The sequence below is a fragment of the Podarcis tiliguerta genome (genome assembly GCF_965153285.1).
Source record: "Podarcis tiliguerta genome assembly, chromosome: 7".
Lineage (NCBI taxonomy): Eukaryota > Metazoa > Chordata > Lepidosauria > Squamata > Lacertidae > Podarcis > Podarcis tiliguerta.
This window is the reverse complement of record NC_139540.1, coordinates 57484526-57502766: the sequence shown is the minus strand read 5'-3', so window position 1 is coordinate 57502766 and position 18241 is coordinate 57484526. Positions and strand designations below refer to the sequence as shown.

Below are 18241 nucleotides of genomic sequence, written 5' to 3'. Positions count from 1 at the left end.
TTTGTACTTGATACGTGCCAAATGTTCTTTGCATCTTTCTCAATTTAATTTCTGCATTTCTCCACAGGAGTTCAGACATGCACTGGAGAACAGCTCAGAATCAAAAGCCTGTCCATCTGCTGAGAGGCATAAAGGACCATTGAGCTACAGGATGGCAATGCAGTTGCCTTGGCAACAAGGGGGAGGTGTACTGAAGGCGCTGTCACTAAGTGTGACTCTTCTGGCAGTCCTTATTGCCTTTTACTATCGAGGTGTTTAAGTGGAAATCTGAACTGAATGAAAACATCGTCAGGAAATATAACAAGATGGTTGGAAACGTCAGAGTAAAAAGTCGGACAATTTATACGCCAAGGCCTTACCTTGTAATCATAATCTAGATAAGACTTTCCTACATTGGTATAAGTTATTTAGTTATTTTTCCAAGATCAAGTTAACAGGCTTTTCCACGCTTTTCCATTTTAAAAGAAAGTGTTTGTCTGCATATACCAGGTTCATATTTGCCACCCATAGGTGTATGTTTTAGAAAATTAAGTTATTGAAGTATTTTTCTTAAGTCAAACAGTTGATAATGTGCTTATGTAAAGCCTTATTAAACTTTCTCTCTTAATGTACTTAGAAACATGTCATCCTTTGCGTTTTAATGAAATGTTCAGTTCAAAAGTTGCTGGGCATTCAGACTATAAAAGTTGTAACTATTGATTTGCATTGTTATATATTTTCTTCATGTTCATAAGAATGTGAGTAGTTCAGACTCCAAATGCAGACAACAAAACTAAAATACAGTAAATCGCTTTAGAATCAGTTCTCTCAAATACATCCAGAGGAATAAGGCAATATTGAAAGTAGTGAATGTTTTGCTATTCCCTCATTTGGTGTCTTTCGTCCCTGGCTGATGCATCATCTGTCCATATGTGCTTCCTAAAGCAAGAACACGTGCAGATCACAATTTTGCAGTTCCCCAAATAATGACGCATTCTTGAGGTTGGGTAAAGCAGGATGTTTTCTTGGTTGCTTTTCAGCCATCAGAATGCCTCCTGCCAATTTGCTACAAGTGAGTACAGTGGTGCCTCGCAAGACGAAAAGAATCCGTTCCGTGAGTCTCTTCATCTAGCGGTTTTTTCATCTTGCGAAGCAAGCCCATTAGCGGATTAGCGCTATTAGCGGTTTAGCGGCTATTAGCGGCTATTAGCGGCTTAAGGGATTAGCGGATTAGCTGCTAAAAGGCTATTAGCAGCTTAGTGCCTTAGAAAAAGGGGGTGGGGAGCGGGGAAAAAACCCCAGGAATCGCAAGACATTTTCGTCTTGCGAAGCAAGCCCATAGAGAAATTCGTCCTGCGAAGCACCTCCAAAACGGAAAACCCTTTCGTCTAGCGGGTTTTCCGTCTTGCGAGGCATTCGTCTTGCGGGGCACCACTGTATCTCTGCTTTATCCATTATAGAGTTGATCTTCATGAGTACCTCCATCTCAAATTCTCACTACCTAAGGACACTCCCACCACAGATGAATAAAAGTATCAGATTGATAGCAACCAGACCTGCAGTCTGGGATCACGGTACCCAGTTTGTGTGTTACTTTCACTTGGGTATAATACTATCTGTGGATAGTTTCCGATATATCCTCTCTGATATAGATAGAAGCAGATAATAGCCGCTCTACTTTCCAGATGCTATCCCACTGACTAGGTGGAATTTCCACCATATATCTTCCAAACCACACTAAGGGCAATCAGCCTCCCATGGTATGCTAGTGCAGCATACAATACATATTTGAAACCATGCCTAAAACCAAGGCCTCTAAAGATGCAAGACCCTAAGTAACCTGCTCTTGAATTTCTCTGCTGGAAATTAAATTACTGGCCTGATGGATATTAGGCCCATTAAATCTGTCTCTTCATTGTTCTTCCATCAGTGGATGGGTGTAGAAATTTCTCTGTTTCTATTTATTACTGCTTTTATTATTTTTGAGAAGGGGGATCTCTAAGTAGTTTACAGCCTATCTTAAAAGATCAAATACAAAAAATTCTAGAGAAATTCTACATTACATAAAACACCACAATTAACAGCTTAAACATTGGCATAAAACATTACCCCAAACAGCCACATTTTTAAATAGTGTAATTAGCAACTAAGCAAAATAAAAATAAAAATAATCACTCTAACCTACCATATGCCCAATCAATCATGCAATTAAATGAGCCAATTAAATTCCCAGCCCCTTAAACAAAAAGAAACGCAGCCTAATCTAACCACAGCTAAAATGCATCCCACTCAGTTCCACTCAAACACACCCTTACATAATCAACAGACTCACAACAAACACATAAACGCTATAAACTGAAATACCCAAACTTCACTTCGCTATGAGACTCATGACAAAGCTAGCAAAATGTCAACATGCACAGCAAGCAGCAACACACACACACACACACTCATACCAAGCACTCCCCATCTCCAGGCTCTCACTTTTGGGGATTACAGAAACCACTGTCAACTGTCAACAGTAACACTTGATCTAAAGTAAAGTAAAGTAAAACCTATTGCCATGCATATTACCATGAGATACCCGAAACACGTAAACAAACAAACACATACACACACACACACATACACATTAAATTTATATGTTGCCCTTCATCTTAGGATCCCAGGGCAGTTTACAGCGTATTACAACACAAAAATGTGTCATATAATAAACAAAACAATAACCCCGCTTCCCCTTCTACCTGACCTCTAATCAAGTTCCGTCATCCTGATTTGACCTCCTGACAGAGTAAGCCACCCAGCCCCCAGTAATTCTCATAGTTACACTTATTAACATGCCTTGAGGTGAGAACACTCCAGCAGATATTTGCAATGAGAAATTTGCACTCGGCATACCTTTGCACTCATCAGCTGAGGTTGGAAACTTAAATCCTATGGACATGGGCACTTTGATTTCCCCAGCCCCACACTCTAGACCAGGGTTTCCCAAACTTGGGTCTCCAGCAGTTTTGGGACTACAATTCCCATCATCCCTGACTATTGGTCCTGCTAACTAGGGATGGTGGGAGTTGTAGTCCAAAAATAGCTAGAGACCCAAGTTTGGGAAACCTTGCTCTTCTTTCCTTTGGTTCCTTCCCTAGGTGACTGACCCTTTAGGAGATCTCTTTCTTAAGCCTCGGCGTTCCATTTTGGTGGCAACTATCCTAGCTCAGATGGCTCCAACCTTTGGTCAACTTAGCTGCCCTTCATACACTCCTGCCCCCTTTTATCATCTGTTTTAGTCAGGATCATCAGTCAATGCACAGCCTTTTGCTCCTACTTCACCTGTAGGACTCCACTGGCCTTCACTTCTCTACTACAGAACGCCCAGGCAACCCCATGGGCTTGGCACCCAAGACAATTTACGAGCATCTCCCTTGGAAGAACTATGTTGGAAGTCCCCTTGGAACTTTGCCTGAGTAACCAGCCTTCTGGTTCTGTGAAAAGCAATGCATCCTTTCCTGTAATAAATTGTATATTCTTTTACTCTAAGCCTTGGTCTTTTGTCTGATGATTCCGCCTGATATAACTATAACATATGTTCAGTTTGCCCTGTGCTGACCCTGAGCTAAAGATCTAGTGCAAGTTCCTCCAGTACATGGGTCTTTCTTGCATTGAAGGGGGCTGGACTAGATGACCCTTGGGTCCCTGCCAACTCTACAATTCTATGATTCTTCAACATAGGTAGGCAAGGCCCCACAATAGCAAGTAGCCAAGACAGGTATTGGGGCAAATTCCACAATGCCATAGCCAAAAGATAAGAAAAGGGAAGCTAGTCTAGTACTTGGGGACTCAATGCTCACTTTACCCAGTGATTTGTGCCTATCTATAAATTGCAGCCTGAACTACCTGCCATGTCTAGGAAGCATGCAAATATCTATCACAAGCTGACTACAAACAATCACCCCTTGGTAGGAAAAAAACAACAACACAATGCTTAGGGTGTGTGTATGTGTGAGAGAGAGAAAATGGTACCTTCTGAGAACTCCGCCACCTCTGTCACATTCCTGCCTGCAGATTTCTGAACATCTGACAGTTCCTGTTAATTTAGTCTCACTCCCCAGTTCAGCTCCCCATATGGAAAGCTGGAGTGATTTTTGAGTAACAGCAAGTAATATCTAAAGTGGCAGCAACTGGCAACTCTGATACTGAGCTTGGTTGCAGCCATTACCCAGAATCCCTCTGTTCTTTTTGAGAAGCAATTACAATTTCACAGGTTGGAATTAAAATTCCCTGCAGTATGCAATAGAGTAACAAACTGTCAAAGTGATTTCAAGCTGCTAATCTCTCACCGTGGAATGAGTGAAAATAGAATTCCTCGTACCCTGTGTACAGGGCTGACAACTTAAAAAGATTTCCAGTGCCTCTGAATACATGTGGGAGAACAGCATGATCTGCCCACACACAGGATGTTTCCTAATATGTGATGTCTATAAAAACCAGCTAATAGCCTGCATGTTTGTTTGGTTTAAAAAAAACAAAAAACTTGTCATAATGTATGTAAATTCAAGGTGTCACAAAGACCAACTCGCTGCTTATGCTGGCAAATGCAGCATTCTATGGTACAATCGCAGTGTGATATTTTCTGCCCATCTCTCTTACCCTGGTGCTACTCAGTAATAGTTTAACATTCAGTTACTGTGGATTAACATTCTTTCAAGTGGCAAATACCCACAGCTGAATTTAGCCCAAACTGAAAAAAAAGGAACTACAGGCCCCGAAGCATCACAAACAGAGCTTAACAAAAGGTACTGTTTCTGCCAGGGTTTTTTGTTGCTCCTATTGTTGCTGTGGCGGGACGCGGGTAGTGCTGTGGGTTAAACCACAGAGCCTAGGACTTGCCGATCAGAAGGTCGGTAGTTCGAATCCCTACAACGGGGTGAGCTCCCGTTGTTTAGTCCCTGCTCCTGCCAACCTAGCAGTTCGAAAGCACGTCAAAGTGCAAGTACATAAATAGGTACCGCTCCGGCGGGAAGGTAAACGGCATTTCCATGCGCTGCTCTGGTTCGCCAGAAGCAGCTTAGTCATGCTGGCCACAAGACCTGGAAGCTGTACGCCGGCTCCCTCGGCCAGTAAAGCGAGATGAGCGCCGCAACCCCGGAGTTGGCCACGACTGGACCTAATGGTCAGGGGTCCCCTTTACCCTTTTTATTGTTGCTGAATCCTGGTCTCACAATTTTAGCATGGCTATACTCGCAGCAAACATCTCTGTGGAAAATTAATTTGTGGTGTTGAGAAGCTCGTGTGCAGAAATGTGAGGTGCCGAAGGATAGATGGGAACCTGTGGCATTCCAGGTGTGGCCACACTACAACTCCCATCATCCCGTGCATCAGCCACACTAGCCAGGGCAGATGGGAGCTGAAGTTCCAATAATATATGGACAGATTCCCCACTTCTCCAGTAAATGGACCAGGGACAACAACCCTAAATGTTACCATTGTTACATCACTATCCATGTAAACAGAGCTTTACAAAGACCGAGAAGATGGATCCTCAATGGCTGGCTAAGGAAAATGGCAGATGGAAGGAGCAGAAATGGAAACAGCTTAAAAGAAAACAACGGGTGGTTTTCTGTGTATTTAGGCATAGTTACAGTAGGATATGGGCACTAGAGGGGTAGCATAAAGGCTTCGCAGAAAAAGTGACTGGCACCAGGTCCCAGGCATCCAACAGCACATTCTTCCCTGGGCCATGTTTTCTGAAGGGGGAAGAAAATGGCCTTAATTGCCAGTTAGATTTGTAAAGTCTTTTTTGTTATGTTTGCCTTGACTGGGGGAACTGCCTCATAATTGCTGCTACTTCATTAGTATTCACAAGGCCTGGCACCAGCAGTTAAAATGTATCCATTAGCTTTTCAGCTAGCACAAACTCCACAGGCCTTAGGTGAACCTCTCTGGTCTCTGAAATAAACTGTAGCAAGAGCAAAAGGGAATTCCTGCAAGGCTGGCTTTCTTGAGCTATTTGAGAGGAATATATAAGCAAAGGCTTCAGGCGTTTGTGCAGGTTGCCTTCCCCACACCCCCCTCCTTAACTGCATAGCCCTGGCTGTGACAGCTATTAAGAGGGTGGCATAGAAAAGATGACAGTGGCACTGCGGGTGTGAACTGGTGCTTAGTGAGCACCAAATGTAGAGCTCGATAGCTGTCTGGTTTTGTTCAGAAGAGCTTGGGGTTGAATGAGATATGATGGACACATGCATACTAGTTTCTTCTTGATGGAAGTCAATATGGGCTTCTGATGCAATCCTAATTACTTGCCCCAAGCACTGAAGTATGCTTAGGCAGTTTCCAAGCTTCTGCCGTGTTTCTCAGAGATTATTTTTAGTAAGCCGCTCAGGCTTGGAGCTTTTGCCACAACTGCCAGAGATTTCCTGACTTCGGCTGTGTGAGGGTTCCCTGCTGGGCTGATGTGGATCAGAACCTGAAGCAATGTCTTTAGACAGCAGGATTCTGACCACTGTGTGTACAGCCTTCAATGTCTTGTAGGCTTGTGCTTCCCAGAAAGGCTGTTCAAAGGTCTCCTTCCCCTCTGCTATCTGTGAGATCTCAAACTGTGAGAGAATGTGAGTTCTGAGAACTGCACAACCTCTTCTACTTAGAAACTACAAAAGGCAGGTGGTAGTAAGCAGAGTGGAATGAATAATGTCAGAGCAACACCTATATGTATGTATGTTAAGCATCATATAAATGTGATGGGCAATACACACAGGAAGAGGAAGAAATAGGACAGAGGTTTGAGAAGGTCTCCAGCAGCCACTGCTACTATCTGATAATGTTATGCTGTGTTTGGAGGCACCCGTTGCTTAGACTGCCAAAGAGCTGCCTCGTTCATTCAAATCACCAGCAAAACAACCTGCACACTTTAGCATGCACCATTCTACTGCGTACACACTTGCTAATCTGGCACGTCAGTGCAAGGGATATACACTTTAAACCATGACAGTGCACCCAGGCACAACATTGAAAATTGTGTTGCATTCAAAATATAAGAAGCAGCCTCGTGTATCTTCTATGCACAAGATATGCTTTATCGATAAATAAAGTTACTGCATCCTTAAAACAGCATCAAACCACAAAGCATTAGATCTGTTTCAGGCAGAAGAAATAGGGACTGGAATATTAAGACTGCAATCCTATGCACAACTCAGAATTAGCTCCACTGAACACAGTGGGACTTGCTTCTTAATAAACATACATGTAACCAACAGATTTTAATTACAGTTCAACAATTCATAGCTTTTTAATGCTGAGACTCCATTGCATTTTCTACTTGAATTAAGCTAGTGTATAGAGCTGTGTTCTCCAGTCTTGGGTCCCATAATGTTGTTGGACCACAAACCCCATAATCTCTGACCATTGGCCATGATAGTTGAGGGTGGTGGGGGTTGTAGTCTTAAAAACCTCTGGGAACTCAGGGTTGGGGAAGGCTAGGAAAGAGGACAGCATTTACAACGCTACTGCAAATCTATGAGACCATTGTCCAAATAAAAGATAGCTGAACTTCATATTGTTTGCTTCACATTACATTTATGGACTGTAGCTTTTGAATCACCTAGTTTTGTATGGAAACTTGTGGCTCTATTTTTTCTGAGAGAGTGTGAATGTTTCAAATATATATCTACCTACACTTAACTGAGCAATTTATTTTTATAGCAAAGGGAATACACAAGCTTTCAAGTTTACACTACATATGTCATCAAGCAGCCTAGAACAGTTCCCGATTCTCAGAACCTATTACAAACACAAATATTTTTAGCAATTTAAAGTGGCCTTGCCGCGAGAAATTTAGCACATCAAACAATATGTTATCTAGCATGAGCATTAGAGGTTTTGTAAACATTACAGAAGTCAGTGCTGAATCCATTGTTCTATGGATGTAAAAAGGCTAGGTATTTTGATTCCTAGGCATATCTTTTAAAGGTCCTGGAAAAGAATCAAACCATCTGTGAGGAAGTGACTGTATTGGGGCATCCATTTAGCCTATGAAAACATCTTGCATTGTTTACTTGGAAAGAATGAGCATCAGCACATAAATAATCAGCTGTGAAACTAATTTTAAAAAGGAAGCAGTTCTGCTTATACAAGTTGTTCATCATCACCACCAACACTGCTATGGTTCAAAGTCTCACATCAACCATTCTGCTTCCTTATAGGTAAAAATATGGACATGTTCATAGCTGTCAAAGTAGAAATTGGTGAGAACTTCACACATTCCATTTCTCTAAGGCAAAGCTGGTCCCTGGCTCTGATAAATTTATCTGCCTGTAGGCAACAGAAGTGCTATCTCCCAAAGAATCAAGACACCTGAGACTTCCCCTGCAAACTTCTAAGAAATACTACTTGGGGCGGCCAGGAGTGGGGGCAAGAGACATAAAAAAACAATTTGTTGCTCATGTTTCTCCTAAGTGCTTTTTCATGGATCTTGCCACTTGAATGTCTCAGTTGGAGACTGTTCTCATTCACCACAGACCTCTACACATTCAGTTCACTTCCCTGCAATTACATGTACCTTTGCAGCACAACAAAGATGGCTTTTACCTCATCTTCTTGGAAAGCCAAACCACCAGGCTGCTTTTAAGAAATCCTCATGGGCCAAAAACAGTGCAGTGCAGTGTGTTGGCTTCTTAATGGCATCTCAAAGAATTAGGGAAGTCCTCATAATTTGCTCATGTCATTCTGTACTGGTCTCTGAAAGCTGTGGTTCTTGGGGTGACCTAGTTTCACAACGTTTCAAGTGCTTTCCTTCCCCTCTTATCAGTTTCATACTTCTGGGTGCATTCTGCAGGCTACAAGATGGGCAGTGTACTTTCTCACTCTTGGTCCTTTACCCTTGAGAGGGTATCGCCACAATTCCAATCTCATTCTCTATTTTTGCAAACAGATTCCTGGCTTTTAGCAGCATAAACAGAGGAGCTGAGTGCAGAGAGACATTTCAGGCCAGTTGTGTGACATTTTCTCACTTGAATAGGGGTTTTTTTAAAAAAGCCTTACATTTCTACAGATTTCTTAATGTCCATAATTTAATCGCACAAGTGTCCAGTTCTTAATCCAAGGATAAGTATGATTGGAGCAGTGCTTTATCGGAGTTTTGGAATTGGTTTTAATCTATTTGAGCAACTGGAAAAGGAGGGTACTTGTCCACCTTGCAAGCTTCATGAAAGTCAGTTAGTAATATATTCTATGACACCTGACACAATAACAGCCCTTTTCACCCATGCCTCCGTGTGCACACACAAAACTCCAAAACTTGGCTTTTATTCTTGTTCTGGATAGTAAAAAGGCTAACAAGATTGATAGAAAAGTCTTGCCAGATTGTAAATTGGTCCCTCTATTTTGCAGACCACCTTGCTCTTTATGGACAGATATGGCAGAAGCTGTCAGAAAAATAATTATGTACCTGATCCTCTTTGCGAGAATTCACTTCCCTTTCTGCTGTTGGTGAGGTTACACATATATTCTGCATAATTTTTGTGTGTGTGTGCACACTGGCATCGAGTGCTTTATCAACCCAGCTAAGGCTACATGCAAACACTCTTGTCAGCGTGCACAACCTCTGGTTTAATCTGAAGCTGCTGTTGTGGAGTCATCATGCAGGGAACTGAATAGGGTCAGAATAAATTTCTCCCTAACGGTACAGATGGACACTAGGAAACCAAGCAGATGTGTTGGAGCTAATCAGACAGAGGCTCAGCAGGGTATCTAAAATCTCTGCTGGCACTTCATACCCCCTTGAGGAGTTTTTAATTAAATAGCTTTCTGTGTGTATCCTTTTGTTTTATCTGTTGCCAGTATTCTGTCCCTTCCTGTGTTTGCCAGCTCTTCCAAATAACCCATCAGTTTGTGGCAATAATCCCGAGAAGGAGGAGGAGGAACCGCTTAATTATGTAGGGTAAGAGAGAAAGATAAGAGCATACTTTGGGCAGCTCAAGAGTTAAATAGGTTTTCTGTTGCTGAGGAGCCAGAAAAGGTTCCTGGAATTCTGTTGCCATATCAGGTCACCATTAACTGGAAGTTTCTGAGCAGTAAGTTCTGCTGAACTCCTGCAACTGAGAAATGGCTCTGAACAGCAGGAAGGCAAACCTTAGGTGGGCAGATCTCTGCTTCAGCTTTTCAAGTAGAAGACAGCCAGGCAGACTTATGGAACCCAGTTACATAGGAAACAAACACAATTCTGTGGGCAAATAGGAAGCTGAGCATCTACCAAAAATATGTCTTGGTTAGTCTAGAGTCAAAGCTGCACCATACATTGAAAGCACATGGTCCACGCCACCCCAAGAATACTGGGGATTGTAGTTTGTTAAGAGTGCTGAGAATTGTAGCTCTGTGAGGAGAAACTACTGTTCCCACAATTCTTTGTGGGGAAGAAAGCCATGTGCTCTGAATGTAGGATGTGAATGCAACCCTGGTTTTGCTTGACATTGCTTTTTCAGAGTCCAGCTAATAAAGAGCAGCTGTGTGAGGAAGGAGATAGCAAGGAGACTTATACTGACTCAGACCATTGGTCCATCTAGTTCAGAATTGTCTACTCTGACTGGCAGTGGTTCTCCAGGGTTTCAGACCCAGCCCTATCTAGATACCTTCTCTCCCAGCGCTACCTGGCGATGTTGAGGACTGAACTAAGGACGTTCTGCATGCAAAGCAGATGTTCTACTACTAAGCTATAGCCCTTCAAACTACTTTAATCCATTATTATAGGGCCAGACAATTAGTGATGGAGATCTGTAGCAAAATATAATTCCCTCTCCCTCTACCACGAGCCCTGCTGCTCCGAGGCCACTGATGACCTAGCACAGTGGTGTCCAAACTTTTTTGGCCAGATTTGATGAAGTGAAGGGCTGTGAGGGCCGACCAGAGGGCCGAACAAAGTTATTAATCTTTTCGTAGGAAGTTGAAGTTGTTGAGCTTTTCTTAGGGTTGAAGTCATTGAGGGGTTTTTAAGGATTGTAGCCCACGAAATAAACTGCCACAGGGGCCGGATTAAACTGACCAGTGGGCCGGATTAGGCCCCTGAAGTAGATTTTGGACATGCCTGACCTAGCAGAATGAAGCTGGAATTCTTCCAAGAATTGCTAGGGATCAGAGGTTTCAAAAACACACTGCCCAAAGGCAGATCGATATCCTCATGAGCAAGACCTCTAGAGAAAACTAATCCCAAACAGTAATTATTATTTTGTCTCATTTACAGAGAAAATAATCATCGCAAGCTGCAGTGTTGATGGAACCGGTGTTCTTCTCGTATTTGCATTGCAAAAGAGAAGCTCAAGCCCCCATGTCATTTTGACTGGGCTTACCCAGCTCTTGCAAAAATGAAACCCTCTCCTCCTTCACAACAATACTACATGATATTGTAGGGAAGGTGGGAGGTGCAGGATAAAATGAGAAAGCACGGTAAAATAAAAATTAAGGATGGGGAAGTCTATTGGAGTTAGATTTTCAAACACCCAAATAAACTAATGTAACCTCTCCAAGTTTATATAGAAAGGAGTGTGTGTGTGTGTGTGTGTGTGTGTGTGCTTCGTTTGCTGGAAGTTACTTTTTTTCTTGCTGCACAAACCTGCTGGGATGCCGAAGCCTCATTAGAGACAGAATGCTTTGGACAGCTCAATACATATTCTTAGGAGGACCAAGTTGCTACCTGGACTTTTATATTAGACATCCAGTAGGCTTTGCTACTCAAATAAGCAACTTTGAGAGGTCATAGATTGTTCCAGTGCAGAAGAACTACTTGGGCCATCCTACATGCTACATGGTGATAATGGCCGCTTACCCTGCTCAGGGGAGGGTGGTAGTTGCAGCCCATCATGGGCTCCCCCCAAAAATCCCTGGGAGACAAAGCCATCGGGTCCTCATCTGGCTTTGGACGGTGGAATAGCCTGCTAAGTCTTAAAGGCTGGATGCACACACAGGTGGAATCCTAGTCCACCTAGGGGTTGCATCACCCCAACCCAAAGCAAATGCAATTTCTGGGCACCCTGTTAGAGGAGGTTAAGTGGAAGTCTCTGTTCAGAAGCCAAATGGGGGGGAAGCCATGTCCTTTAAATGTGTGTTGAATATGTTTTAAATGTTTGGTGCTGATCAGCTGCCTATTTCCGAGGAGCTCAGGACCACAAGATTATCCCATTTCCTAAACAGTCCTCTAAGGGAGGCTAGGCTGAAAACAACGGCTTCTGAGAGGCTTCATGGGATTTGGACAATTCTGTTCACTGCACTTTGGAAGCAAATCCTATTGATTTCATTGGGGCTAAATATATTCAATATAAATATTTAACATTAAACTGTACTATGCCAGTTCTACAACAAAGGTTCTATTACATGTGACAGGTGCATCGGACCAACCTTTGCCAGCCAGCAACATATACACAGTGTTGGGATTTTTGAACGTCATCCTGAAATTTCTCCAGCACATTAACCTTCCCACTTGTGAGCACAAAACTACAGATAAATTTAAATAACTTCTTGATTCCCCAAGTCATTAAAATAATCCATAAAGTAGTTAAGCAGACTGTGAAAGTTCCAAAATATTCATTAGAGACTTTTGCAAGCCAGCACAACGGATGACCCATCAAGCTAAAAGCAGCTCACCAGGGGCTCAGTAACTCCTCTCCTTTCTTCCTGCCTTCATAGACTGTAAAATAGACGTGTTGTCAAGTGCCTGGCAGAGCCTAATACAGGAGCAGGACAGCTCAAAACGAGGAACCAAATGCAGCCCTCCAGACTTTCTTTCTGGGCCTCAGGACTCTCCCCGGGCCATGCCCCCTCAGCAGCCATGTTCTACTCCCTCCTCAAGTATTTCTGCATGGCTAGAATGTGTCCTGGAACTCTGATGATGCCTCTTGCTTGCCTGGTATGTAGGAGCCTCGTGTCTTTTGCTTGGCTGGAATGCAGCCTGTCTTTCAAAGGTGAGAATCAAACACCCGTTGCTCCACCCACTTTTGCCTTTGGCCCTGCCCACTCCTGGTAGAGAATGTAACACACACACACACACACACACACACACACACACACAGGTTGCTCATGAGGCAGTGTGGCTTGTGTGCTGCAAACAACTCCCCACCTCTGCCATAATGCAGGCCCAGTGGGCTATGTTTAGTTTAGTGCAGGGGGGGGGGTGGAACTCCAGTCCTGCATATCTGGCCCTCAGAAGCAATGTCTGAGAGATCTTAAGTCTATTCACTACTGATTGAGAGCTTATCTGAGTCCCCCCTTCCACCACATACTTTAGAATCCCTTTCTTCCTCTAAAATATTGTATTATTGTAAAAAAGTTAAGGCCAGTGTATGTGTCTTATTTGTTAAAATGTATTACATGGTCAGGAGACCTCTTATTCCACCATTCCCTTGACATAATTATATTCTGGTGCTGTGACTATCATATATTGTAGGATGCTTTTTCTTTTTCCAAAGGCATCCAGATTACAAGTGATGTGCCACGATTGGTAAGTATAGATATTTTAATGAGCTCTAGCAATGGATTTCCATCACATACAGGAATGTAATGGTACCATATCTCTCTTCTCCTTCACGTTGCCCAATCCCATTAATCATAAATGTCAGTAGAGTCTCTAGATGACTTCCTGAATTTTGACAAAAAGCCTTCATCCCTGCCTTTTAAATTCCAAGGTCAAGGATAATGTAACATTCTGAATAATTATTGGCATTATTTTACTTTGACATTTCAGCCCTGCTTTCCATCGAACATTCAACACAAGGAATGAAGAAGAATGTCATATTTCAATTCGCTGGAGGAATTGCCCCAATTAAACCTGATTGTAAGGGTATCAGAAATGATGCATTAATTTGCCCATAATTTGCAAATACTTCATGAAGGGGGAGTGAAGAACTTTCATTAAAGGCATTAAAAGGTTTATCGTGACAAGAACAAGCAATTTTTTAATTCTACTTCTTCTCCCTAAGCTAAGAAAATAATGTGCTCTCTTCACCCATGGGGAATGGCCTACTTGACAGAGTATATGTTTGCCCAAGATGCTCTCTCCTTTAATTTCAGTTGAAAGGTCAGGGTTATAATTTTGTTGTGTCACTGAATATTAAGGATATCCTTTCAAGCCTTTGTCACATTGTTAATGTCTGTCACTAAAGGTCCTCTGGGCAGCTTGAGATGGAGAGAGGGCCACTATAAAAGATCATTTAAAAAATAAGAAGAATGGTACATGTGGATGCTAACAACAACAAAAAATCATTTCCATCAGTTTTTCACTACTGTAGATGATGCAGCTACAAAAGTCTATGAATTGGCCATTAAAAAATAGCATTGCTAGAGTTTTTGTTTGGGGACCAGTTACAACAAGGAGCAAAATTGTTTCGCCAGCACTCCAGTCAATAGAATAGAATAGAATAGAATAGAATAGAATAGAATAGAATAGAATAGAATAGAATAGAAATCTCATTACATATTTATTAGAAAACTGCTTTGTTCTCTATTTGTAATTTCTTGTCTTATACACAGTGATCCCGTTTTATTGTTCAATGCTTTGTTTCAGTTTGCTTGCTCACTTAGTATAGTGATACCTCAGGTTACATACACTTCAGGTTACAGACGCTTTAGGTTACAGACTCCGCTAACACAGAAATAGTACCTCGGGTTAAGAACTTTGCTTCAGGATGAGAACAGAAATCGTGCAGCGGTAGTGTGGTGACAGCAGCGAGAGGCCTCATTAGCTAAAGTGGTATCTCAGGTTAAGAACAGTTTCAGGTTAAGAACAGACCTCCAGAACGAATTAACTACTTAACCTGAGGTACCACTGTATTTTCCTGTTGTCTATACCCTTTCCCGGTTTTGTTGTATTAGATTCATAGGCAGCTTTTGAGCTGGGCTCCCCTTTAGACATACCCAAAAATTCTGGCCTTTGTCTTCTGGCTCTGATCCTGTGCTCACTTTACTCTAGACGATGGGTAGGCAAACTAAGGTCTGCGGGCCGGATCTGGCCCAATTGCCTTCTAAATCCAGCCCGCAGACGGTCCGGGAGTCAGTGTGTTTTTACATGAGTAGAATGTGTGCTTTTATTTAAAATGCATCTCTGGCTTATTTGTGGGGCATAGGAATTCATTCACTCCCCCCCCCCAAAAAAAATATAGTCCGGCCCCCCCACAAGGTCTGAGGGACAGTGGACAGGCCCCCTCTGAAAAAGTTTGCTGACCCCTGCTCTAGACTCTGCCTTTTAGCCCAGATGGTTTTACCCCCAGGTGTCCTCCCAGATCTCCTTCTCCAGCATCAAGAGATAATTCTAGCAGCAGTAGAGGCAGGCTCATGACCCAGGTCAGATCATTGGCAACACCACTGAGCAGCTGTTTTGGGGAAATAGAAGTTGTTCCCTCTCCTGAGCAGCTAACCGCTTCTGTTGCAATGTTCTTTTCTGATCCTACCTACATGTGGGTGCAGCCCAAACACAACTTGGTTGGGGGAACAGCCCCAGGCATAGGCTCATGTACTCATGGTGCAACTCCATTTCCGTAACAGATGTTTAGGTCACCCCCTTCAGCAAAACTACCAGCACAGCAGACAAAATCACAGCAAAGGTGAACACAAAGCCAAACAGCAGCATAGCAATTTGGGGTGGGAGGGAGGACTCAGCAGAGTGGGTAAAACTCTATTAAATCAGGACATTCATAGTCTATGCTGGAATGGCAGTACAATTAAAAATATCTTTCCCTGGTGCTGAAAAGTCAATACAGTTGGCATCAGGCGCTGCATTGCTCAGCTCCAGTTGCTCTTGGATGAAACAAGTTCTCTACATCCATTTCACTTTTGGAACAGAAACTGCTTTGATCATCCTGTAAGAATGACCTCTGCTGAGACAGAGACAGGAGGAGTGTGTGACTCCCTTGATTCCCTCTAATCTCTCAGCAGCTTTTGACACCATTGGAGGTGGTATCCTTCTGGATAGTTGTTGGGGATGGGTGTTTGAAAGTGCCCCAATCCTTATTTCTATTGCTGATTCCAGAATGCATGAAATCACTCAGGGAGGCTATCTGGAGTTGTGGATTGAAGGTATCACTGATATGTGGATGATCCCTTTATCTGCTTTTCATCAAATCCAGATAAAGCTGAGGGTCCAGGTGCAGGAATCCACAGGATGAAACTCCGTCTAGATAAGACTGAGATAACTGTTTAATGTGCAGTCCTTCTGCCCAGCTGAGTGTTGTTCAGCCTGTTGTGGTGGGCACAGGCCTGTACTTTGGAGGCGTTCTTGGATCCAGCACTGTCGTTGGAAGTACAAGTGGCCTCAATATCTCACAGGGCTTTTTATCAGTTTATGGACATAGACGGCATATCAGTCTATCTGGACTTAGCAACAGTTAATCATGCTATGATAGCAGGCAAGCCACCTTGGTACCAAACACTGGGTGCCCGGGGTGTGCTGATGTCACCACGGCATGCGCGAATGATGTTGGCGTGTCTGCGGCATCTTGTTGGCACTTGCACATTGCAGGGCCATGCTGACATCCCCTATGGGGTGCCGAGTGGAACTGGGGGGGCTGGCCCCTTCATTTACAATTTGTGGGTGCCTGGGCACTCAGGGCCCCACATAGGTGGCACTAAGAAATCTTGTCTGGATTTCTGCAATGTGTTATATATGGAACTGTGTTTGAAAGCAGCCTGGAAACTTGAGCTGGTCCCAAAAAAGGGGGCAGCAAGATTTGAATGGTGATGATAAACAAACAGGGAGCTACAACGGAAAAGAGCCTGCCTCCAATCATCACCCCTCTAACTTCAAGTGGTGGAGGAACCAAGCAAGAGACCCCAAATATGTGTGTGTATTTAGTGAGGACCACAAGGATCTTCCCCACCAAGTTGTTGCTCTTCTTTATAGGGGGCAATCAGGTTGGAAATTCCCATGTAATTGGCCTGACTTGCAGCTATAACACAGCTTTGTGGGAGCACACCACGGGGAAGTGACATACAGCAGCGCCTGTGCATATGACTGATTGGGAAGGGGAGCTATTTGTCCTTGCATTCGGCGTCTCACCTGGTGCAGGTGAGTGAATGAGCTAGTGGAGAAAGGGTTAACTTCTCCATCACTTCTCTGCTGTTAGGTTTCCATGCTGGCTGTCCTTCTTCTCTACCAACCTATCTGTTGGAAGCCCCTTTAAAACAAAACAAACAAACCTACTAAGAGGATAGCATGTAAGGTTTCCATGCTAGCTGGCTTAGAAGGCTAGTAAATTTTTAAAAATTACAGACCCCCTTTTCGCTGCTGTAATCCATTATATTCCTTGGGTGTTACAGTTCAGCAGAATTCTGCAGGAAACTTGGGGGAGTGGAGAGGCAAGATTTCACTGTGGCCTTCTTACTAATTATGATGCATTGTTACATGAGAATGAAATTTAAATTTTCCAGAAAGGAACATCTAGAAACTAATCTTTATTTTCAGCCTAGTTATAGATCAATGGCATACCCAGCTGCTTTCACTCAGGATCACATTCCTGACTCTTGACTGCCAAAAAGGTTCACTTTTCTGTAAGTCGCATGGATAAGTACTCAGGAGCAACCTGGTTTATTTCGTTATTTTCCCCCATGTTGTACTTCCTTGCAACAGTCTTTTAAATGTGGAAGCCATTCCTCGCCCCCCCCCAACAAGTTGCGCAGAGTAAAATACATGTGGCTTTTAAAAAATCATTTTTTTTTTTGACAGGGATCATAATCTGACTCTGTCTATGGAGCTGTGAGGGTAATGAGTGTGTGTGTGTGGAATGCATTTAGCAGGCCTTTTGAAATGCTGCTATTCTCCCTCTTTCTGAATCTGTGGACGTTGACATGTCAAGATGACTGCAGGCTGTGAATTTTCAAAGGCCTTTCAAGCAAGGAGACCACCCTGACTGTTCTGCTCATGCTGCTGTGGTTGTTAGAAAGAACTTTCCAAGTATTTGAACTGCAGAGGCTTTAAAGTAATTAAGGAGGGCTTGTTCAGGAAGCAGCTTATAAGCAAACTTTTCAGCCCAAGAGCTTTTTGGTCACTGACAAGGGGGGGGGGCAGGGGAGACACATGTAGAAAAGGTGCCTTTAAAAGACTGTAATGAATATATTTGTGCTATTATGGTAGCTTTCTGCTTTTGTTTTTCTCTCAGTAAGTCAGTCATCTGTGCCCTTCCTAACAATATGCAGAATTCCTGGCCTTCCTTAATTGGTTTTCAGAGCACTGAGCTATTCAACCAAAGGTTTTCAGCTGCTTCGACTAAATAAGTCACTTGGCTTTTTGCTTAGC

The 18241-nt window shown here is 43.1% G+C and overlaps 1 protein-coding gene and 1 long non-coding RNA gene across 12 annotated transcripts in view; one reads left to right on the top strand and one right to left on the bottom strand.

Moving 5' to 3' along the window:
* Positions 1–619, top strand: part of CDKAL1 (CDKAL1 threonylcarbamoyladenosine tRNA methylthiotransferase) — a 223303-nt gene extending 222684 nt beyond the window's left edge. For all 4 annotated transcript variants that reach the window (XM_083449185.1, XM_083449184.1, XM_083449186.1 and 1 more), the window contains one exon: positions 68–619. In XM_083449185.1, the coding sequence (XP_083305311.1) occupies positions 68–259 (192 nt within the window). In that variant the 3' untranslated portion in view covers positions 260–619. The remainder of the gene's footprint in view (positions 1–67) is intronic.
* Positions 1–18241, bottom strand: part of LOC310681459 — a 96367-nt gene that overhangs the window by 28819 nt on the left and 49307 nt on the right. The gene's annotated exons all lie outside the window — the stretch shown is intronic.